At 56.7% G+C, this 23,918-nt stretch overlaps 1 protein-coding gene across 3 annotated transcripts in view; it reads right to left on the bottom strand.

Annotated features, from left to right (window-relative positions):
* GPR107 (G protein-coupled receptor 107) overlaps positions 1–23,918 on the bottom strand; it is a 50,987-nt gene that overhangs the window by 10,257 nt on the left and 16,812 nt on the right. For 2 of the 3 annotated variants that reach the window (XM_036022373.1, XM_028517690.2), the window contains exons 2-14: positions 22,556–22,678; positions 22,185–22,235; positions 21,862–21,941; positions 20,746–20,885; positions 18,944–18,981; positions 17,344–17,400; positions 13,049–13,159; positions 12,587–12,720; positions 9,167–9,242; positions 7,672–7,745; positions 7,134–7,251; positions 6,751–6,881; positions 4,137–4,180 (exon numbers count right to left, since the gene is read on the bottom strand). In XM_036022373.1, coding sequence (XP_035878266.1) covers positions 4,137–4,180; positions 6,751–6,881; positions 7,134–7,251; positions 7,672–7,745; positions 9,167–9,242; positions 12,587–12,720; positions 13,049–13,159; positions 17,344–17,400; positions 18,944–18,981; positions 20,746–20,885; positions 21,862–21,941; positions 22,185–22,235; positions 22,556–22,678 — 1,177 coding nt within the window. Of the gene's footprint in view, positions 1–4,136; positions 4,181–6,750; positions 6,882–7,133; positions 7,252–7,671; positions 7,746–9,166; positions 9,243–12,586; positions 12,721–13,048; positions 13,160–17,343; positions 17,401–18,943; positions 18,982–20,745; positions 20,886–21,861; positions 21,942–22,184; positions 22,236–22,555; positions 22,679–23,918 lie in introns of those variants that run through there. The other variant, XM_036022374.1, reaches the window with a different exon arrangement.

Here is a 23,918-nt window from a genome sequence, read left to right as displayed (position 1 = left end):
GCCGGCCCGTCTAGACGTCCACCTTTCCTCGAAGCCAGAGAGCGGCTGAGCGGGCTGGCAAGAAGACAGATCATCCGTGGCCCCCACCTCCCTAGCCACCCCCACCCCCTCAGCCCACCGCCAGCCCTGGAACCTCGGCAATGCGATGAACAGCTGCACAGGCCCTCGCCCCCACTGAGTGCCAGGCATGTGCCAGGCACTGGCCACCCACCGTCCACACTGCATCTGTGTAACCGCACGACGCCGATCCAAGGGAGGGCACTACCGCCTCCGCCTCACAGGTGACCACGGGCTCAGGCCCGGAGAGGTTCAGTAAGCCACCAAGGTCACAGAGCTTGCACATGGAGAAGCCAGCACTCGAGCCCAGTCCGAGTCCCTCCAAGGACCGGCTCTCCACACCCCCACTCTGCGCTAAGAGAAAGGAGGTTCGCAGATGTGTAATCCACCGGCAGCGCAGGGAGAGGAGGGATTGCCCCGTCCTGAGGAGTTAATCCTACATGATTTACGGGGCGCACAGACCAAAGGCCCACAGCTGCCACTTAATGGGCAAAAAATTTCCAAAACAGTCCTCTGGTGTAAGGAAAGCCTCGAGGCTTAAAAACATCCCTATCCGTCCATCATCCTTTCCTCCTGCTCTCTCCCGGCCCTGCTGTGGGGGGTGGGGGTGGGGGGGACTGCCGAGTCAGCACGGGGGGTGGAGGCAACCAGGGGGGTGGCCAAGCCCAGACAGCACCAGTCGCTCCAGCTCAGCCTCAACCTTAGCGCTTCCAGTCCGTGGAAGCCCCAGGCCTATAAGCGGGCTGTGCACCTCCCTGTAGGAAAAATACTTTAAATAAGTAATAAAAAGTATCAAAGAAAGAGGCACAATTTTCACTGTGTCATCAAGGCCACTGCTGAAACGAGCCCTCTCCACGCCCTGCCAGCAGGCGGCCACGAGGAGCGCAGCGGCTGCTGGCCCACCTGGGCACCGCTGCCTGGAGCCGGGCCAAGGTGCCAGCTGGCTCCGCACCTCCACTCGGGCACCGTCGGCACAGATGCCAGCAGCGGAGAAGGCTGGCAGGCTGTCCTAGGAGAACAGCTCTGAGCGGCTGGTGAGCGCTCAAGGCCACCGTCACCCCGGAGGGAACCGTTCCTCTGTGAGCCCTCCCACCAGCCTGTCGCCCTTCGCTCAGGTGCTTTCGAAGACTGCTCACGTGCAGGCTAAAATTCCTCAGGATACTGCCTTTCAGTTTTGCTCAGAAACACAGGGAAAAAGGTCGTCGGGGGCAGAACAGCGACCCCAGCGCACGGCGGACGCTGCCGAGCCCGCCCTCCCAGGCGGTGGCCCCAGAGGGTGTGCAGGCAGGGACGCAGGCTCCAGGGCAGTCGGGGGGGAGGGGACCCCGACAGGCGGGCACAGTGACACCGCAGCCGGTGTCTGTGCAGTGACGCCTCCTCTCGGAGGGCACAGTGCAGCGCTGTGACAGGTGACAGGACCCGACGGAGGCCAGTGTGTGACACAGAGACCAGGACACAGCGCAGGGGCCGTGGGCAGCCTCCTCCTTCCTCAACGCCTCCCTCGGGCTCCGCCAGCAGGACCCCAGGCACCGAGAAGTCAACCGACGCCGAGCGCACCCCTGGCAGCTGCGCGCAGCCCGGGCACGTGGCGTCGCCCCCGCCCGCAGCCCGCAGGCCTGGACTGCACTGACGCCGAGTCTGAAGCCCAGGTCAGTGTCAAGGTCATGCAATGAGTCAGTGGGATAAGGAGCCTGTGAGCAGGTTCCGTGCAGCAAAGGGCTCCAAACCCAGGAGACACCACTGCCACAGTCGTCACTTTGCCAGCTGCCTCTAGGACGCGCTCGGCCTCAGCCGGGGCGGGCTGAGGAGCAGAGGGTCACCCGCTGTGCCGCGGCCCCAGCGCTCAGCCGGCCAGGGCTCCCTCCAGCTCTCCTGCCCTGCCTGGGTGGGGTGGGGGGTCGGGAGGGGGCTGAGATGGGGGTGTGCTGCCTCCATGCGTCTGCGCAGGGCAGACTCCAGCCTCGGGAGCAGGCTGCCCTGACTCGGGAAGTGTCACTAATGGAAACATTTTTCAGTGCGGGCTGAAATGTGCGTGTGCAGATTAGCTTCAATGTATTCCAAGGCCTAAATCAACTCGTTGATTCCAGAAGGCACCCCTTTGCCAACCTCCTCTGCCCCCTCTCCAAGAGTCTGAGGCATGTGCTGATGAGGAACGGGTGCTTTTTCAACAGCGCGTCATCCTGCGACTGGCGAGGGAGAGAGCCCCCGTGGGTGCACTGGCCTGACTTCCTTCCTGGTTTCAGGTGCGCTCTCTGCCGAGAGGTCCTGTGCTGCCACCTGGTGGAGCAAATGGGGAAGTGCCGCGTGCGCCCCGGGGATGACCACAGCACTCCGGTCCCATCATTTCCCCCATGGCAGGTGCTGGGGGACAGGTAAGACCCCTCTCGGGCTTCCCCTGCTGTGCTGCCCGCCCCACCAGAGCCTCACCAAGTCCTCAGCTAGCGGTCAGCCTCTCGTGGAACAGACGGACTCGGAGACAGCCAGCCCCGAGCCCTGAGAGAGCAGAGCGGAGAAGGCAGAGGGGCAGCCGGGGCCAGGAGGAAGGAGGGGTGCGGAAGGTCAGAAAGCACTCGGGGGAGGGGGGGGCAGGCCAAGAAGCCGAGGACAGAGGAGACTTATCAACCAGAAAACGCTGCCCTTGGGATCCTCAAACATTTTCAGGCAAACAGAAAACAAATCCAAAAATACTGAACAATACTGAAGTGTATCCAGATGCAAAAGCAAAATGCTTCATCTCAATACAGTGGAGACCTACTGATTGGGGGAGGGCTTCTAAAAACAACAGAAGATCTTATGATGTGCACTGCAGAAAACCGGAAAAAAAAAAGACAAGTATATCCCCAAATTATCATTATTTCCAGACGGTGGGTTTTTTCTTTGGATTTTTCTCTTTGTGGCAAGTTGCTTTACGAAAATTCTAATTTCAGTTCTGTTTTTTTGCAGTTCTCCTTTCCGCCACGCGGAGGGCCGGAGGGCTCCCTGCGTGCCGTGGCTCGGGGGAAGCCGCGGGGCCAGGCGTAAGCGGCAGGTCTCTGGGGCGGGCCCGGGGGACGGACTCGGAGCGCTGCCCGGGCGCCCAGCCAGGGAGGGCCCGAGCGCCAGGTGGAGGAGCGAGAGCCTCACGCGCCTGGTGGCAGGAGTCCCCACAGGAAGTGCCGTGGCCCGGACAGGACACTCCCGAGCCCCATGCGCCAGGGACCCTTGGAGTTGGGTTTAATTCACTTTAAAGAAAATAACACGATATTAACTGCATAGCAGGTGTGAAATAAGATTGGCACCTACTACCTGTTGTTTCAAGTTTCTAAACCGAATCTGTATTGCTTCCGTGATCAGAAAACAGATGCGCGACAAAACCTGTTAACCAACAACACTTGGGCATCTGCCCGGAGGACCGCTGCGGTCAGCACCGAGTGTGCGAGCTCCCGGGCCCCACGGCAGCTCCGGCCTCTGGGGGCACTGCCGCTGCTCCTGCCCCTGGAGTCCCCCGACCCTGGGGCAGCCGGTGGTGATGGACTTGACTCAAATAAGCCCAGGACACGTGACACATTCTCTTTGTGGCTTCTTTTCTGACTTAGGAGGCCTGGCTGGAAAACCAGGGAGATTCAGAAGGGTTTTAATGGCACGACCATTTAAACATCAGAGGTTTAGAGGTTCTCTCTGGCAGCAGGCTCAGTCTAAGGGAGTGCCAACGCGTCTATTTTGAGAGCGCGTGAGGTCGGCAGGGAGGGATGCTTTACACGTAGCCACCCCCTCCCCAGTACCTCCTGTTCGCACAGCGAAGTGTTACCCGGTCCTTCTAAGACCAGATCTTCCTTCCTGACTCAGTTTGAGAAGGTGAAAACCACGCTCAGGAGTGGAAATGACAGGAGGCGTTTTATAACAAGCAGCAGTCGCCCCCCCCCCCACCAAGGCCTCCTTAGACAACAGGCGTCTGTGTTCCCCACCCCTGCTCTCGCCGGGCCCCCAGCCGGGCCCCCAGCCAGCTCCGGGAGGCACACCCTTCCCCGCCGGCTCCCAGCAGTGCCCGGGCAGGTGGCTGCCGGGAGGGCCGGCAGCACAGAGAGCATGAGCGGACTTGCCTTTTCCATCTGTTGCGGATGCTTCCTGCAAGTGCCTGATTGACCTAAAAACAAACATCCAGAGAGCGAAGGGTTAGCTCACAAACCTGCACTCCCCTCTGCTCCAGGGCGAGCCACCGGAGGCCTCGAGCTCCTCAGTGACCCAGTGAAGGGCTGCACTAGGTGCTTGGACACTCCCTGAGCACAGGGCCACCGGTCAGCACCCCTTCAGCAAGCTCGGTGCTCAGGCCTGAGTGTGCAAGGGGCCCCCTGCTGCCCAGGAAAGGTCTGGCAGGGCCTGGGCGAGGAGACAACCAAACAAAACACACCTGACCCCCCAGCCTCCCATTCCTGTAGCTCCCGCCTCGGCCCCCACCCGACCCTGAGACAGGGAAGCACCCCTGGGCTCCCTGGCTCCCCAGGGAGAACGGACCCACGAGGCGACTTCTGAAGTCTGGGTCTGGGAGCCGAGAACACGTGGCTTCACGCACGCTCAGCCCATGCTGAGAAACGCAGGCCCCGGGGGAGCCGTCTCCGGCCGGGCGGTGCTGGGAACTAAGGACCATCACTGCATTTAGGCAGCAGAACACCGACACCACCGCTAGGGGCGCTGCAGAGCAGCTTCCAGGTAGAGCGGCAGGCCCCCAGGGAGAGGCCGTCCCTCGGTGGTCCCTCGGCACCGCGCCGGCAGCTGCGGGCCTCGGAGGAGCGCTTTCTCCCGACCCACCTCCGTCCGCCAACCCCGGAGACCGCCGGAACGCAGCAGCAGCCACGTGGGAAAGCTGACGCTGAACCAATGCTGGCTGAACCGGAATGTCTTTCTTTTTTTTGAAAGCCATAGTGGGAGTTTTTAATTGGGGTGCTCCAAAATGACTGATTTCAGGCTCAGCATTTAAAAATAAATGTTTTTATGTAACGAAAATTAAACAGATTTTTAAAAATTACATAAACACGGGTAAGAGTTAACTAACGGGAGTAACAGCCACGGTGGCCCCACTCAGAAGGTCTGGGCTGCAAACCAGCAGGATGACACCATCTCCGCCGGGTCACAGCAGGGGAACCGCCACGGGCGTGCTCCTCCGTGCCTGCCACACGCATGTCCGCGTCTAGCACAGCCACGGAGCACACGGGCCGGCCTGAACGGTTGGTTAGGTCATCAGCGTGCCCACTGCTAAGAGGGCGATATGCCTGCTCGCCTCCTGGTAACTTCTCCACTTCAGCTAGAGCCTCCAGACCATCCACTCCCTTTCCAAACGCTGTGTATTTCATGTCCAAGCATTGCTTCTTAAATCTCCTCTTCAGTACTTGCTTTTCTCATTTTACAGCGATTTTCAGAGCATTTATCTCACAGAATCTTGCCAGTTGGCACCTGCCTGTTAGTGGTGTGACTAACAAGGGGCAGGAGGCGGCGGTCCACAGCTCTGGAGTGTGTCGGGGCCCCCAGTCGCCCCGGCCCCGCTGTTTCGCTGCGTGGCAGGTGTGAGCGAGCGGAGTCCGACTCTGTTCCCTAATCACAGGATGCCCTTTTTTCCTTTCTTCTTGTTTTTGTTTTTAAATTCCTATGCATTTATTTGAGCCAAACTGATGACATATGCTGGGAAGCATGACCTCAAACGCTCCCAGGATGCCCCTTCTACCTGAAGACAACGTTGGTCACCTTGTGACAGGTGTCTGTGTTTACTTCCTCCTGGGCAGGAGGGCAGGACGGTGTGGGGATTAAGTCTCGTCCGCGCTCGCCTCTCCGCTGAACCGACACGTGCACACGCGTGACGCACGATGAGACGAGGGCTGAGGCTGAACCGAACCGGCTGAATGAGGACTGCACTCCACTGGCGCCACATTCTGTCTAAACAGTCACAGTAAGTAAGTGACCTCTCCTCCCGGGGTCCTCACAAACATCACCCTAACCACACGGGGCACTGCAGTGCAAAACACCCCCGTTCTCAGGGAAATCTGCAGGGAAATCTGTATTTTTTAAAAACTTTATTCCCAGAGAATTAGCTGCTTTCAGGTAGCCACGGAACTTGGTGGTCAACTCAGGAGAGGGCTTTATTTTTGCCAGCCCTTTCTCCTCCGCTCGCCTTCCACTGAGCCAGGAACTCCCCTCCCTTTGTGTGAGGCTTAACGAGGACACTTGCTCTCATCGACCGCCGACTCGGCACCGACACGCCTTCCCAGCCGACGCGCCTGCAGTCTGCCGTCCCGGGACACGGCAAACCCCTCCGGAGATGGCCGACACGGTCGTGTGCTGAGAACCACCCCTAGTTCTGTGTCAGCGGGCTTCCTCCTTTTCCTTCTCCTGGGCAAGACGGACTCGGCCAATCCCCGGAAAGGCCTGTTTGGGGGTTTCTTCAACTCCCTCCCATTCCTGCCATTTATGCCGCTGCTCAGCTCTTGGGACCAGGCTCTTCTCTGTGGTCTGAAGGTGCCACAGGCTGGCCCTGGCGACAGACCAGCTCTGGTGGAGTCCCCTGGGGACCTCGATTCGGGCCGGTCTGGGACCCGGAAAGCTGTGCTTTTTGACACAGGCACCCTGCGTGATCCCCAAGTCGGGAATGACGGGCTCAGCTGCCGGGCTTGGCAGACAAGCCTCGAGGCACACGCATGCGTGACCCGCCCCCCGCCCGGCACTCACCACACCACCGGGAAGAGGATGGCCCCGCAGCACAGCAGGTCCACCAGAAACAGCGAGTCCTTCCACAAGGCGTACTCCGTCGTCCCCTCCTCGGTGGACTCGATGATGATGTAGGCCACGTTTGCCAGGACCTAGGGGATGTGAGAAGCTGCTGAGCCCACAAAGCATGGGCAGGTGATCGGCGTCCACCTGCCGCTGTCTAGACGGCTGACCGTCAAACGCCTCCCAGCTCGGCGGCCCGAGGTCTAGGCCCGCCGGAACTCGGCAGCAGAGCCCCAATGGCAGCTGCCGGGGTTTCTGGGCGGGCCGACCCCTCTTCCGACAGGCCCGGGCTGCTGAGCGCCGAGCCAGACCCAGAGCAAGCAGGACAAGTGCCCCTTTACCTGCAGCGGGATGACAATCATGAAGATCTTTTTGTCTTTATCGGAAAGGATGTGCTTAATGAAGGCCCAGCCGGTGCCGATGAGCGCGATGGTGATGAACAGTAGGGCCCCTTTCAAACTGAAAAAGAAAAATTTTACACACACCAGTGGGTCTCTTCGGACTCACCCTGCGGGTCAGATTCCGGAGCTCCCTCCGTGACCTCCTCACATGCTTGCCCAAGGCAGGTGGGCGCCTGCAGGACGCTCCCCTCGCGTGAGCGACACTCCCTCCCAGACACACCCACAGTCGGCGAGGCAGCCCCTCCGGGAGGCGAGCCCCTCCAGGGCACGCCGACAGCCCTGGGCTCTCCCGTCTGGGCGGCTAAGCGCGTGCCACACACCTCTGGCACGGCGGGAACCCAGGCGAGCAGCCACCGGAGGGCGGGGCCTGCCAACGCGGGGCAGGTCACTGCCTGCCACAGCTCCCCCGACACCCCCCGCCCCCGTGTGCCGTGTCACCGCACGCACATGCCCGTCGCGAGGCAGCGCGCGTACTCACAGGTGAGTGATGTAGTACACCACAGCCCAGCCTTCGATGGGGAAGCCCTGGGAGGAGATGTAGTGGTAGTCGATCTGCAAGCAGACAGCCGCGATCAGAGAGGCCGGCGCCCGGCCACCCGCCCGCCTCGGCGCGGCCAACAGGGACCGCCGCCGCTGGGGACCTGGGGCTGGCGGGGGTCTGACGGCTGAGTGCCAGGTCGCGACGAAGCGTGGGAGTGCGCTAATGCCCAGCCCAGGCCCTCTCTCGAGGCTGGTGGCTCACCCTGGCCGGCGGCTGCCCAGTCTCTCCCTTCCGATCTCCCAGGCCCGAGTGCCACGGGGGCTTTCAGTGTCCGACCAAGAACCTTTTGTCTTTACCTTCCACACCCCAGCTTACGTGAGTTAGTTACTCACTCAGTTAAAAAAAAAAACTATGTGGTATCACCCAGCTAAGAAAACTGTTTTCTTTGAAAAAAATTTGTAAATTTAGAGCTACCCGAAGCCACCAACTCAGTTTAATCGGAGCGGCGAGTTTCAGCAGGGCGCCCACCACGCTTCCTGGCGGCCCTAACACGGGCGGTACAGACCCCTTATGTGCTCGCATCCTTTCGCAAATGGCTGCCTGGGTAGCCAAGTCACTCAGGGATCCCGTCAGTCATTACCTGTGCGGTTCCAGGAAGACCCTTTAACTCTGATCCAAATAACAATTATCCAGCCCTGGCCCAGGAGCTCAGTTGGCTGGAGCATCGTGCTGATGCCCCAGGGTGTGAGTTCGATCCCTGGTCAGGGCACATACAAGAACCACCCACGAACGCATCAGTAAGTGGAACAACTAATCGATGTTCTCTCTCTCTCCCTTCCGCCCTTTCCAAAATCAACCAATAAAAAATTATTTAAAAGCTATCCGAGTAATTGTCACGTGTTGCGACTGTGGCCAGAGGCATCGTTCCTTTCTCCGTAACGGCACCCTGCAGTGCGGAGGGAGAGCACATGCCTGGAGACGGGCGCTGCTGGGTGCCCCGCAGGCCTGCGCCGGGGAGGCATGCTCTCACCGCCACGGGCCGGCTCGCGGCAGCCCACACCGGGACTCGGCACTCAAAGGCTCCAGTTCCACTTTACGCCTCAACCCGCAAAGCATCAGTTTTCTCTCCAAGAAGCACGCTAACACTGAACTTCAAATCAAAGGGGAACCTGAGGGAAGGGCTGGGCGGACAAAGGAGCCCTGGAGGCGCTTCAGCAGGGGGCGCTCCAACCTCAGGAAGGGACGCAGCCCGCCCCACAGAAGCCAGGGTTCCCGGAGCTCGCTGCCACCACCAGTGCGGGTCTCCACCCCGAGTCGGGGGCTGTGATGCTTTCCACCCCGGCCCGGTGCCCCGGGTCAGAGGAGGCTTCACGGAAACGGCGCCCTTCCGCCTTCCATTTCCCGTGGGTCCATCCCCTCCCCAAGCCGGCTTTTCCCGGCCGCACAGGCACTACACAGCCTTCCACAAACGACCCCAAGCAGGAGCACGTACCGCGTGGAACACCAAGGAGAGAGACTTGGTGAAAGGAAGGGCCGCCATCAGCCAGTGAATTTTAAACACGTCGTTCCTGTGGACACAGAGAGGCAAGAATGAGAGAAACGTTCCATTCTCCCAAGGACAGCCGAGCCCGGGCATCAGACTTGCATGTGGGGCGGTAATGTAATCTGGGCAAACCACAAACAGGAAGCCTTGTTTCTAAGGGGCACGCTGTCAGCAGGAAGGCCTTGGATGGGTCCCGGACGCGTCCCCACCACCCAAGTCCAAGCGAGGGGGCTGGGTCACGCACCGAGGCAGGACTGGCCAGGACTGAGTCCCGGAACGTGCACAGCTAACCAGGCCCCCTCCCTGGAAACCCCCCAGGAAAGGCGGTGGAGCAGCAGCTGGCTGGATCCACAGCCACACGGACCCCCGGGAACGCAGAGGTGAGCAGGCCCAGCGCAAGGGGAAACGTGCAGCCCAGCATGGGCGGTTTGGAGCCGGGGCAGGGCGGCCCCGCCCTCTTCTGCCCCCTCTGTGGCTGGAACCCGGCACACACACCAGGCCGGGGGATGAGGCCCGCACTCAGGTACCTGTCCCCCTTTGGGCCGCTGGGCACAAGTCCCTCTACCCTTTCCCATCTCACCCTAGCACCTAACCTAGTAGGGTACACAAGACCATTGTGGAGAAGAGGGTAAAACTGTATTTAAAAAGTCCACAAAGACTTGAGTGTGAGCCACAAAGGAAACTCCCACTCTCGGGTATCAAGACATTCTGCACAGCCAGAGCAGAGAAAAATGTGGATGGTGCAGCCTCAAACAAATACATCAACAGAACAGGTATTGTTACTATGAAAAGTGGTAAGAGCAATATCTATAAATAGTACAGTTTAAATAAATTAAAACCACATGCAACATCAACAAACATGACCAAAGAGGCCGTGTCTCTCCGCAAACAGGCATCAAACACGTCTGTGCCGGGGAGGGATGAGAGCCGGACTGGGGACCGAAGGGGGACCAGGGAGAGGCCTTGCGAGAACGGTGCGGAGGGCGTGTCCTGAACGGACATTCGCTCAGTTTCCGGAACGGCTTCCTGCCTGGCAATTTCCTGCCCCAGTGCCCAACGACTTGCAGTCAGAAAAAGGAAGTCAAGGCCAGAGTCATCTGTCACTCTGAATAGCAACGAGATTTACTCAGAGGGCAAACCACCCCCTGTCCTGAGTGGTGCTCACTCACACCCTCCAGCAACCTCGACTCGCGGTCCTGGTGGGAACCTCCCCGGCCGGGGCGTGAGGTCACGGAGGGAACGCAGGCTCCAAAGCCACACTGAACTGGCTCGAAGACTGGTTCTGCCCTGAGGACCCGCATCTCTCTAACCCTCAGTAACCTTTTCTGAAAATGGGGCAACACCTGCTTTCCTCCAGGAGCTCAGAAGATGGGCTGAAATAACCAACCTCGAGCGCCTGGCTCCAACACGACCAGCTGCCCTGGCTGGGGCAGCTGTGTGGCCTGAGCGTGGCTCTGCCTAACGAGAGGTTGTTGGTTCGACTCCCCGGGGGGAGGGGGGGACATGTCCAGGTTGCGGGACGGCATGCAGGAGGCAGCCGGTCTATGTTTCACACCTTTATGTTTCTCTCTCTCTCTTTCTCCCTCCCTCCCCTGTCTAAAAAGAAATAAAATCTAAAAAAAAAAACCCACACACAAAAAACAACGAAACAAAATGACCAGCTGCCTGAGATCCCCCCACTTGCGCAGGACTCCCCGGCACGGAGGCCCAGGGCCCAGGACAGACAGCAGGGTCAGAGGAGCCCCCAGGACAGCAAGGAGGCCTGGGGCTCAGTCCCAGCTCTCGGCCGCCTCTGGCCGTCACTCTCACCTCCCCCCTCACAGCCTCAATACACTGGGGCGAAGGCCTCTCAACCCCGCCCAGACCAAGGGGCTGTGAGCCCCTGAAACGCAGCAGCAGCCACGGAGCCAGGCCCTGTCCACAACTTGAACTCGCAATGTCACACACGCGGCCGTGGGACTGGCGGGGAGGGCCCCACGCGCTCGAGTCTGGTGTGCGTGCTCCACTGCAACAGGAAGTTTAGAACAGGCTGCAGGTCGGCCTCCTTTAACCGCAGGTCCGGACCTGCTGCCACCGCTTCGGTGAGAGGGGCGAGCCGGTGGCAGTGACCGTTTGCCACTGAATAAAGGGAAATCGGACACACCGAACACCTGGCCAGCGTGTGCCTTGTACATGCGCAGCACCCTGATGTGCAGACCCCTCCCCCCCACGCAACCTGAAGCGCTCAGGCCCCCAGGGAGGCCGGGACACCCGTCACTGTCTCGGCTCCGCAGTGCTGCAGCGTGGGAAAAGGACCGGGCGCAAGGCAAGGCGCGCGGCTGGGGACGGTCAGCATTCACACTGGACATCAGGTCTCGGACTGTTAGTTCGCACTTTTCTAGTAACGGCAAAAGCAAAACCTTCTTTTAAAGCAAAGAAACACCTTTTGTGTCCTGAATCTGTAGCTTCTTTTATCCCCATGAATGGCTGTAAGCCATCTGGGCAAACATGACTACATGGGCCCTTTGCGGCAGCGAAGGCTCTTCCCGCCTGACGGGCGTGACCACAGACAGGAGCCTGCCGCTGCTCCCCGCTGAGCATGGCCACACAGGCCACGAGAGGGGAAGGCGGTGTCAGCTTCTGCCCCAAGGCTCCGGGCGAGGAGGCATTTGGGATTCTTAATTATCATGTAAATTTAAACTAATCCGTATTACAGGACATATTCACACACCATCGTCCGTTTAGTCAATGGGCTTATCCTATAACAAACACTCACACTGTCCCTGCACCGCAAACTTCTAGGGGAAGGGAGACAACTGAGCCCTCGCCCCCCCCCCCCACGCGCGCGCTGGTCCCCCCCAGAGCCAAGCACGGGAAGTGAAAGCCACGGGGGCTCCCGAAGACAGGCCAGCAGCAGCAGGCAGGCGGCTCTGGGGAGGTTCCCTCAGCGAGCGCTCCGGGAGGTCCGCAGTGCTGCCGGCCCAGCCCGGAGCCGCGGCCTTCAGCAAGCAGCGGGAACTCACGCTCTCACCCAGGCAGTGGGCCCGGTCCCTTGTGTCCTCCCGAGAGCAAGGCGCCCTGACCGGGCCCTGTGCTCCCTCGCACCCCTGCGCCGTGGTGTCTCCGCTGCAGAAGCACCACGGCTCCGCATCTTATTTTGCCTGCACACTCCTGAAACGTTTGGGTTTGCCTCTCAAAGAGGTGGGACGTGAGCCAACACCAAGGCATGTGGAGCCCCTGCCCAGGGTCCCCGAGTTCCAGGGAAGACGCCCTGCGAAGAGGACGAGAGGGCCGGTGCCCGCGCTTCCCGGGGCAGAGGCCAGTGGAGGGCGCAAGTCTGCCGATCCCGGCACGCTCGGGGGCGAGGGGCTCAGGGAAGCAGTACTTTACCGTCGCTTCCGAAGGATGTGAATCCAGATGGTCCCAGAAAGGAAAAAGAAGAAGGCCATAAAAATGTATAATTTAGGGAGAGGAATCTCTCCTGCCGAGAGGTAGCTGTCAGGATTCTTCTCTATGATCTCAATCTGAAACCAACAGGAAATTAATTCTTACTTTTCCGGAACACATCGTTCCGCAGCCAGCAACGTGCGACCTCAGCTGCCTGACTCAGCGTAGGAAAGGGAGCAGCAGCAGGTAGCAGGCCCCTTCTCCGTGCTCGGGCGGGCGGTGCACACCTCCCAGCGGCTTTCAAGTTTCTCGGCACGAGCCCCCGCGGCGGCGCCTGCCCACTGGCCACGCTCCTCTTCTACTCTGCCTGAGGGCCCCTAAAGCCCACTCCTCTGGAGGAAGGAACGTCTCCCGTCTCACACTGCTGCCAGAGCTCGCGTGGGGCAGTCCCCCTAGGGTACTCACATCGAGGCTGAACGAAAACTTGTCGTTCGACTGTATTTTGGGTCCAATGCATTTGTGGAAATAAAGACTGTAGAGGCCTTCTTGGTCGTTGGTGTTGATCTTAAAGGAAAACTGAAAGCGAAGAAGAAAAAGATTAAAGGGCACCCAAGTCCGCAGCCAGAGTTTTAAGTCATAAAAAAATTACGAATACTATTATGAAAAGGAGAAAAGAGAGACTACTTTAAAAAAATCAAATTCTCGCCCTGGCTGATGTGGCTCAGTGGACTGAGTGCTGGCCCATGAACCAAAGGGTCGCCAGTTCGAGTCCCAGTCAGGGCACGTGCCTGGGTTGTGGGCCAGGTCCCCAGTTGGGGGTGCGTGACAGGCAACCACATACTGATATTTCTCTCCCTCTCTTTCTCCCTCTCTTCCCCTTCCTCTGAAAAGAAATAAATAAAATCTTAAAAAAAAATCAAATTCTCCCAGGGCAGAGTTTAAACAGACGCCCTCTTCTTCAAGGATTCCCTCCCAATGTTCAGTTACAGCAACTTTCACGCTAACAGCGAAGTTGACAGAATTGTACGGTGAATCCCTATATACCCACTACCTAGAGTCCACAATGAACACTCCGCTATCTTGCCTCATCACATCTCTCTCCACTGGGGATGGGTTCAGCAGGAGTCTGTAGAGATAACCTTAGATGGAGTTACCTAGTTTTTGAAGCAACATATCATCTTGTTCTTTAGGTAAAAAATACTCCTGAAAAAGGAAGGGGGTTCCTTTGATACTTGACAAGGCAAACGACCAATATTCCCTCATCAACATTACACTTGTGATTCTAAATAGTAGTGGATGCTACATTTTCCACATTCAGACATTTCCATTTTTCATACAGTGTATGTGTTTGAATGAAGTTTAATGTAAATTAAAAGACATTTACATATTAGATCACAGAAGTGACTCTCTGGTCTGGTCTAGAGAACACTTCATTATATGCCTGAAGTATGTTGTTCAGGGCTACGTATGAGGTCTGGCCTGAAGGCATCCAGCCCTGTGATGTGAGAAACAGAAACATTCCCTGAAGAAGACACAAGAGACAAGAAGCACTGCACACAGGACAGTGACGCCTTGGTCCCCTTCAAAGCAGGCACCTTGGGACCTCACACAGCTCTCCCAGTTGCCGTCAGCTGCCCCGTCGTATTTTCCTGAATCTCATCAGCAGTCTGGAATATCTTCCCTTTCAAAGGTGGTTGTAGTTTTGGGAAAACCAGAAGTCGCAGGGCGCCAACTCTGGGCTGTGGGGGGGCTGAGTCACCTGGGTGATCTCATGTTCCACCAAAAAACTGCACGAGCCGTGATGCATGAGTGGGCGTGTTGTCATGATGACGCTGCCAGTCACCAGCTGCCCACAGCTGCGGCCTCCTGAATCATCCAAATAGTTTCCGTAGAAGGATGTTCAAGCTTAAAGCAAAATCTGATGCAGGCTTGTTGCTCTACTCACTCCGTCATTCTGGATGGGACGGCCACACTGTGCACACGCTCACTGAATGGCATCTACCGCCCCCACTGACTAGGACAGTGAAGTCATCGTAGTTCACGCGTGCCCATTCCAGTCCCCTCTCCTTGGCTGCCAGGTTACGTCGATGTCATGCAAACCATTCCCATTGTATTAACAATGGCTGGACTTCTTCCGGACAGACCTCATATGCAGGCGGTGAACTACAGAGGAAGGCAAGGCCAGAACTCTAACATGCTTCACAGTCAGGGTTACTCTGGAGCCAGAAAGGGACGTGAGAGACACGCGGAGTTCGTGGGGCGCCGGCACTGTGCCCTCTCCTGTTGCAGGTGCCGGTTACAAAGGTGATCCCTGGCGACCGTCTGTGCCCCACGGAGGCTCCAACGCTCTTCCGGGTTTACCACACTTTGTCATTTAAAAGGGCAGGAGGTTGGAGGGAAAGAGACTTCTGACCAGGAGATGAAAATAAAAGGCCGAGGCTATTTGGGTTGAAATTGTTAATCTGTTAAACCGTGTCCCAAACGCATCCTTGTAAACACGAGATGTGTATTTTAGTCCACCCAAAGTAGCCAGAAGATGTTTCTCAACATATTAGTAACTTTTACTTGTCAAAGTAAGACTCACATCAATTTTCTAAGAAATACTTAAAAAAAAATCCAGTAGAATCATTAAGGAGATCAGAGTAGGCACCTGACCCCCAAAGAGCAAGTAACAATAAAAATGAAAATTTTAGGGTTCAAATAAGCTCTACCAGCCACTTTCCCGCTTTGCAGATAAAGGATCGCCCCAGTTCCGAGGACGGAGCCGACAGGCTCAGGGTGACCGCACCGTCCAAGACAGGGGGATGCCGGGCAGCAGAACAGCAGGGGTCACATAGGGGACCCTTTCCAAGGGCCTGTTCCTGCACCCCAAGGACCCTGCGAACTCGCCATTTCAACCAATCAGCACGCACGCTGCTCTCCCCGGACACTCACCCTGACACAAAGCACGGACCTGACGAACGTCCATATCCTATAATGCTTTCCTTTGTGATTATTTGTTCAAAGGCTGTTTAAAATACCATTCAAAACACTTATTAACAAGCATTTTAAAGTGAGAGAAAAAAGAGAGAAAAGTACCTTTCATATTTTCTTAAGGAGGCAGTAAAGCAAAGTGGCTAAGCACACAGGCCTTGGAGTCAGAACCACCTGGGCCTGAGTCCTCCTGTTAGGTGAGTTACTCAACCCGAGCCTCAGTTTCCCCATCTGTACAAGGGGAACCGTAACAGTACCCACTTCACAGAGCTGCTGGGAGGAAGGACCGAGATGGTGGTGACATGTCAGTACTCCACACAAAGCCCGGCACTCACGCGTTCATCTCTGTAACGACTGATGGAGAGCCTACCACCCGCCAGTCCCGGGCTACGAATTTCATGTACATCCGCGGTAAACAGGAATAAAACCCCTGCCCTTCTGGTTACCTTCGAAAGGGGGAGGCTGACGATCAGCATAACAAATAACAACAGGGACAGCCGGAGGAAGAGAAGAGAAGGGAAGAGAAGGGCTAAGGGACAAGAGCAGGGCAGGGAGGGCGAAGGGGAGGGGCTGCACTTAAACTACGGTGGCCGGAGGGAGCCTTGTTGAGTAGCGATACTTGAGCAAAGACCTGAAGGAGAAAGAGATTAATCACAGGGATTCTGAGGGACAAGCGCTCCTCCCAGAGGTACAGTTAAAGTTGAGTCGCAGGCTTGATCTTCTAGGAGCAAGGCGGCCCCTGTGCTCGGAGCCAGCAAGCAAGGGGGAGGGGCAGGGGGCAGGAGCCCAGGACAGAACGACGGCCGGACCACACGGGACTGCACGCGGCCCAGGGGCGTGGGCCTTCACTAGGAGACGGAGGGCTGCGGAGGGCTACTCCACGGGCTTCAGCTAGCTGTTAACCCCGGCGGCCACCAACCTGAAACACACCCGGGCGAGAGCCAGCAGAACGGTGGGTGCAGGGCGGGGGGCAACTTCCCGGGCAGTAAGAGCAGAGGGGACTGTGACGGAGAGGGGGTTTCTCAGGGGCGTGCGCCTGTCCAGGCCGACTGAACAGCACGCCCTAGACCTGTGCGCTGCGCTCTGAGAACCCACCTCCATCCACGAGAACGGGGTGGGAAAGGCGCCCCTGCAGCGCTCCGTGGAGCGCTGTTCCGCCCCAGCACTCGGACAACGGCACGCCTCACGACCCTAGGGTACGGGCCCTCGCTTGTCCTTCTAGGCGATTAAAGAGCGCGCTTCCGAAGTGAAGTGAGTTGTCCAAGGTCGCCGGCCAGTGAACGGGTGCCGGGACCCAGTCCGATGTCCCACCCCATGCACAGGCTGTGGTGCCATCACGCTCACGTGCAGCTGATAATGGTGACCGCTGGGCAGGTCACTCGAGGACTCCGAGTCTCAGTGAGCTCATCAGCAATCACAGCATCCCCCTGAGTGACTGCCCACGGCCCCGTCAGGCACAGCGGCCCATGCCCCTGGGGCACTCTGAACGGGGCGCTGTGCAGGGTCGGAGAGGCAGAGCGGTGGGGACAGCCAGGGTGGGCTGGGCGTGGATCTGGGCCTTGTTGCTTGTACTGGACACTCACGCAGTTATTCCCACAGGTGCACGATCTGATACGTGGTGAGTGAGAACACCCTCCTTGTAGGTTCGTTATGGAGAGAGCTACTGTATTTAAGCGACAGATACACACCGTGCCTCAATTATCCCTAAATTCAAAATCCCTTTAAAAATTCGCCTTCCACACGGTAGAGATAAATTCTGCAAAATTTTACTCAAAGAAGATACATACCTGAAATGAAACTGCTCCGTCTTTATTATGAACAGAAAAAGATTTCTCTTCCATCACCTAAAGAGACATTAACAATCTGTTTTAGGACACTGGCAGAAAAAGTAAGCTAATAAAAATAAAGCCTTGAAAGTTCCCTGAGCCCTGGCAGGTATGGCTCAGTGCACTGAGCGCTGGCCTGCAAACTGAAAGGTCGTCAGTTCAATTCCCAGTCAGGGCACCTGCCTGGGTTGCGGGCCAGGTCCCCAACTGGGGGCGTGCAAGAGGCAGATGATCGATGCGTCTCTCCTCTCTTTCTCCTTCCCTTCCCCCCTCTCTGAAAATAAATAAATATTATTAAAAATTTATAAAACTAATCTGCAGTGACAGATCAGTGCTTTCTTGGGGACAGGAGTGTGACAAAGGGGCAGGAGAAACGTTTTCGGCGATGGACATGTTGGCTATCTTGAGTGTGGTGGCACCTTCACAGGTGTAAGACAAAATTTATCAGGTTGCCATTTTGTTTTATTTTTAAGATTTATTTATTCATTTATTTAATTTTTAGGGACAGAAACATCAACATCAGAGAGAAACATCAACTGGCTGCCTCTCATGTGTGCCCCGACCAGGACTGGACCCGCAACCCAGCCATGTGCTCTGACCAGGAATCGAACTGGCGACCTTTCCCTTTGTGGGACAACACCCAACCGACACCCAGCCACACCGGCCAGAGCTCAAACTGCCACTTTAAAGATAGCAGTCCCCTCCTTCCTTGCAGGGGATACTTTCCAATGCCCCCAGTGGATGCCTGAAACCGCCGACAGTACCGAACCCATACACACTAGGGCTGCGTGTTTTCCTGTACACACTAGGTCTGCGTGTTTTCCTGTACGCCCACACCTGTGTATGGTCACATTTCATTTATAAACTGGGCAGTTCCACAGACAGAAGATTTTTTCTTGCCGTCGATCTCAGCAACGTCACTGCACGATCTTTGTTCTCTCCTTACTAAGCTGAGAACGTCCACCCTTTCACACGAAGGAAGCCTCTCTCTGGCGTGCCCGCGTTGCCGGCACCCCTACTCTGCACTCTGCAGCCGTCGTTATGTAAATGAGGGTACCCTGAACACGAGGCTGCGACACTGTGACGGCCAATCTCATCACCGAGACGACCGCTCCGCAACTGAGCGGCACGGACACCTCGCTCTCTGCTGCCTAGGGGCCTGCTCTCCGCTCCCAAACATGTGCCTGTCACGTCAAGCAGGCCAGTGCCCAGCCCCTGCCAACCTCATGTCCACTTCCAGCCTTTGCTTACGACAGTCCTCAGCCCCTCCCTCCTCCTCTTCCCCAAACACACCACCACGCCTCTGGCCCTCGGGACTCTCCAGGGGCTCACCTCCTCCTCCACCCACTGTCACATAAGGGCTACCGAACTCAGCACCCAATGTGACTCCGAAATCGTGTCAGTGTGCTGACATCAGCGCCCCAAACAGTAGGCTGCCCCCTGCAGGTTAGTGTGTAGGCATACGTGCCTGCGAATGCGCGCACACAGAAACACATTCATTCCCGCACGCCTATACACGCATACCCACAAAGCTGAGCACAAGCGGGTGGTTAATTCTTACCTTTGAATTCACTGTACTCCTTTTAGACTTCCCGCTCTCTGGAAGCAGAAACGTTGAAAAGGCATTACTGTAGGACTTGTATATGACATTATCATTTTATGAGACTCTAGCTTGTTTAATATCAAATAATTCAAACAAAAAAGGTGAAATCATATGCTATCTTATGCACAGCCCTCTCTTTTTTTAAAGATTTTTATTTATTTTTAGAGAGAGGGGAAGGGAGGGAGAAAGAGAGGGAGAGAAACATCGATGTGTGAGAGATTCACAACTGGTTGCCTCTCACTTGCCCCCAGCTGGAGTCCTGGTCCACAACCCAGGCATGTGCCCTGACCAGGAATCAAACCAGCAGCCTTCTGGTTCACAGGCCAGCGCTCAATACACTGAGCCACAACAGCTAAGGCATGCACAGCCATCTCTTTAGATCCTAAAATAATGCCTAAGCTGCAAAAGCTGCAAACCAAAATTTATAATATTATAAAGACGATCTAATGATAATATTCAGTGCCAATCAGGGACTCATCTCCAAATAATCTGGCATTATGTTATTGCCAGAGATGCCACATGGAGTGAACTTTCCTGATTTTCGAAGTAATTATGCTTGAAAAGAGATCACTGTTTAAAATAAATATATGTGAGATTTGTTTACACACATGGGAAAATTAATTTGCAAATAATATTAGCAGAAAGCACACATTTTTTTCTATAGCGAGAAGAGCTAAGGTTGCTAACGCCTTCTTTCTCGGGGCCGAGAGGGCCTGTGGGCCCCGCGTCTACTTAAGGTGCTCCCCACGAGGAGAACAGGGCCTCACACTCCCTGCAGGAAGGGGAGTGCCAGAGGAAAAAGGAGGGAAGACCTTCCATTTCCTGGCCAGGAAACAGTCACCGGGCGCCGGGAGTGGGGGGGGGGAGACGGCGCACGGGCCCCACGCCACCGCGCAGACGCGCGCTTCTCTGCCTGTGTCTGTGCCTCGGGTGCCAGTTCGACAAACTGGAAAAATGTGTCAATGATACAATAAACACGACGTTATCTTTGAAGAACTCATACAGACTGTCAGACAAACCTGACAGCTAGTACAAGAGGTGATGAGTACAAACTGCTTAACGAACATATGGAGAAAAAGTACAGCCCAGTAATACTAGTGAATACAAAAGCAAGAATAACTTTTTTCCTTCTCACTTGAACACATGCGTGTGTGCACACCCTCCCAGTCCTGGCTAGGACAGGGTCCTGCGGGCACCGTTCCCACACATTGGCTGACAGGAGCTTAGAAAACCACACAACTCATTCGGGAAGGAACTGAAAATATGTATCAATATTCTCAAAATATTCAGATCCTTTGAACCAGACACTCCAACTCGTCCTAAAAAAGTTCTATACATGGAATAAGTTCTAAGTGCAAATAAGTCCCGTGCAGCAGTACTTATAAGCATCGAAATGAAGAGATGCTTCCGTAAAGGGAAAGGTTGAGCAAATTACACTGTCCACTGAACGGGATACCTGATCAGTGTAAAGCATCCTCAGTGAACAGGATGCTTGTAACAGCAAACGTGACTGTGAATTTTAGAAACCCAATGCTCTGGACTTAAGAAACAGGCTGAGACAGACACACCCACTACTACAGTTTTAGCACTGGGAATAAGGGGAAATGACTGTACCTTCTCCACCTTCTCCACATTTTTCTTTAATGACTACCTATTTCAGCATAAAATACTGCAAAGATCATGTTGTTTCTACCCGGGAACAAGGGAGGACCCACAAGGCCAGGCAGTGGGCAAAGCGCTAGTTCCCGCCTCACGTTCACCTTGTGTTCTCTCGGCCTGGCTGCCCGCGGAAACGGGGCTGCCTCCGGCCTCCGGGCTCCGGCCAAGGGCGTTCTCATCCTTGCCGAAGACGATCCTCGGTAACTGGGTTCCCGCTTCTGGCGGGGATTTTAACTTCACTCTGTATTCAAAACAGAGAGGAGGAAGACAGTTCAAGGTAACGCTATGGCCATGCAAGCGTGGTAGGCCAGGTCCCGCCTCGCGCCCTGGAGTCGCTGTCTCACGCAGCCCTGGGGCGCCGAGCCGTCCCCAGCGCTGCACGGAGGCGGACGGGGGAGGCTCGGCGAGTGCCCCGCACCTTGCCCCAACTAAGCAGTCGGCCAGGGAGTGGCTGGGCGAGGACCCAGGCAATCTCCTTCTAGAGCCGGGGGTCTTGGCAACCACGCAGTTCTGACGTAAATGCTTCCCCACTAAGTTCTCTGTGATGTGCCCAACAAACCGTGCACACGGGAGAGGGAACGAGGGGTAAAAACAACAACGAGATGTCAGAGCGCATTGGGGGGACACGCGGCAGGGGCAGTGGGGACGACCAGGGGCCTGCCTACCGTGCATGTCCCCCCTCTCCCTCCTCAGCAGGCCCCGCTGCTGCTCACCCTGCCTGCCTGCACCAGCGGCGGGGAGTTCCTGAGCCCGAGGGGACACGTGACCGAAGCTGGCACAATCGGGCCGAAAGGAAGCACTTCTGGCCCTGCCTGGGGAGCAGCTTCCTGCCCTTCCCTTAGCTCCACGCGGGTAAGAGCTCACTGCACTGCACGCGCCGCACTGCTGCGTGCTGCTCTGCCGCCGCCCACAAGCTCCCCTCGCGGGAAACGCTGTTCCCGGTCTCATTCACTGGGGGGGCCTCCTCACCAGAAGCTGGGCAGGGCTGACAGTCCCCTGATGCCTCCCCCGCCCCCGCAGCTTGCCGGGCTCTCTGCCCCACCCCTCTACCTCGCTGTGGCCCCCGGGTGGCTGTCCTGTCTCCCCCCTCTTGTTTCTCATGTCCAGCACTGGCACGGCACCAGCACACAGGAGACACTCAGTGCACTCGGGCTTCACGACCACGCCCCCCCAAGTTCACGCTGGGATCGAACTGAAGGAATATCAGCATTACTTACTCACTTCTGGAGATGTTTAGGATTAGAAGGGGGACAGAGATGGACTGTTTCCTTAAAATACAGTAATTCACTTCTTCATCCTAAGAGAGGAGGACCCAATTATCCATCGCCCTGCTCATTCACACCAGAACGAGAAAAAGTTTGCGAGAACGGGGCAAACCAGAGGCCCGGCCCCCACTGCAAACGCCTCAGCCGTGCGCATCTGAAGCCCGGAGGTCACGGTGGCCACCACCTCGAGGGAACGGCAGGACAGAAGCGGAGCGTCCCACCCCGTGACCTGAGCTCCAGGCAGGGGAGTGATCGGGGCCACATTCCATGCTCACCAGGTAGGAAGAAAATCCATCATTCTTCGTGCGGTCCAGGCTGAACCCGACCTGAGAGGCGTGAGAGAGACAGGTAAGTGCCCACACCGGGGGGGGGGGGGGGGGGGGGGCCTGGCGCCCAGCCCTCCCTTCCTCCACGCGGAGAGAGGGCTCCTCTCGGGGCCTGGCCCCTGCCCGTGTTCTTAGCGTTCACTTCATGAGAAGGGCCGCTAGTTACCAAAGTTACTCAGTAGTCACACTGTAGGGGTGGGGAGTAAAGACAACTGCCTGCTGCCTGCCGCTCGCTCTGTCCTCTCCGTGTCTCCGTGGGCGGCAGCGCGGCCGCCCGGGGGGCAGAGACGCCGAGGCCCGGCGCCCCGGAAGGCACTCACCATGAGGTCCTTGTCGGCGGCCCCCTCAGGCTCCCTCACCGACAGGCTGCTGACGTTGACCGTCATGTACCCGTCCTTGAAGAACCCAAAGGTGTTCAGATGAACCTTGTGCCTCACGTCGTCCTAAACAGAGTTAAGGTGGCGGAATTAGTAATAGGAAGGCGTTCACTCGATCACTTAAACTATTCATTTGCCTGGAAAACTACAGTATCCAGGCTCCTGCTGGCCAGCCAGTGTTTCCGTGCACTCAGTAAAATACACAGCTGCAGTGCCTCGCCTTGTTTCAGAGCTGGAGACGACTCATCAGGAATTCACAAGCTATCGACGGTTTTGACATAATAGATGTCATTCACTGGGACGCATTTCTAACGGTCCAGACGCAATGGTCAGCTGGAATGTGAATTCCAGGGTGGGAGGAACAATGCTTCAGTCATCCTCGCCCCCTCCTGCTAGCACGAGGCCTGGCGCCCAGCAGGCACTCAGCACCATTACCGAGAGCGGGGGGAGGGCAGCCGAGACTGCTCTGAGAACCCCCTCATTGACATACACCTTCTCATGAGCTGGGCGCCACCGGCCCCCCCCCCCCCCCCCCCCCCCCCCCCCCCGCTCTCGTAGGGTGATGAAGGGTGCGCGCATGCACACGACTTTGCTAGCCTGTAATTCGTTTCTTTAACACAGGCTCATTTGCATCTGAAAGTGATGTTAGGTGGGATGTGCTTCCGGAAACAAAGCCTTATGCAAAAGGAGTGCCAGATGCCAGCCAGGTGGAGACGGGACCTTTCGGGCACAGGATAATCCTGAGGTTTGCTGAAGCTGAACCACACGGGCAAAGGCCTGTCACACCTGCCTGAAACTGTCTCAGAGGGTGACTCCAATCCCAACTAAGGTGGTACATTTTTAAAAAAGATTCTATTTATTCGTTTTTAGAGAGAGGGAAAGGGAAGGAGAGAGGGAGAGAAACATCGGTCATTTGTCTCTCGTCCACGCCATGGCCAGGGACCGAACCCGCAACGCAGGCGTGTACTCTGACCGGAAATAGAGCTAGTGATCTTTTGCTTTGTGGGATGATGCCCAACCAACTGAGAGCCACACGGGTCAAGGTTAAGTTAATAAATATTAAGGCTGATCAAGGCTAGCTGGAACTTGAAGCAAACATAACAGATCAGGAAGGCCCATGGAAGGAGCTAGGGCTTACATGGATGCTCTCACACCTTAGTAACCGAGAGAATCCTGCTGGAAGAGCTCCATGTTCACAATAAAGCTTTGTAATTCCCCTTCCCTTAACTTCCGTTTCCCTTCTATAAATACCCCTCCGTCCTGGCACACAGGCCCGAGTGTGCATATGGCTCGCTGTGTCTGCACG

Source organism: Phyllostomus discolor, chromosome 3, assembly GCF_004126475.2.
Source record: "Phyllostomus discolor isolate MPI-MPIP mPhyDis1 chromosome 3, mPhyDis1.pri.v3, whole genome shotgun sequence".
Classification (NCBI taxonomy): Eukaryota; Metazoa; Chordata; class Mammalia; order Chiroptera; family Phyllostomidae; genus Phyllostomus; species Phyllostomus discolor.
This window is presented reverse-complemented; position numbering and strand designations above follow the sequence as displayed.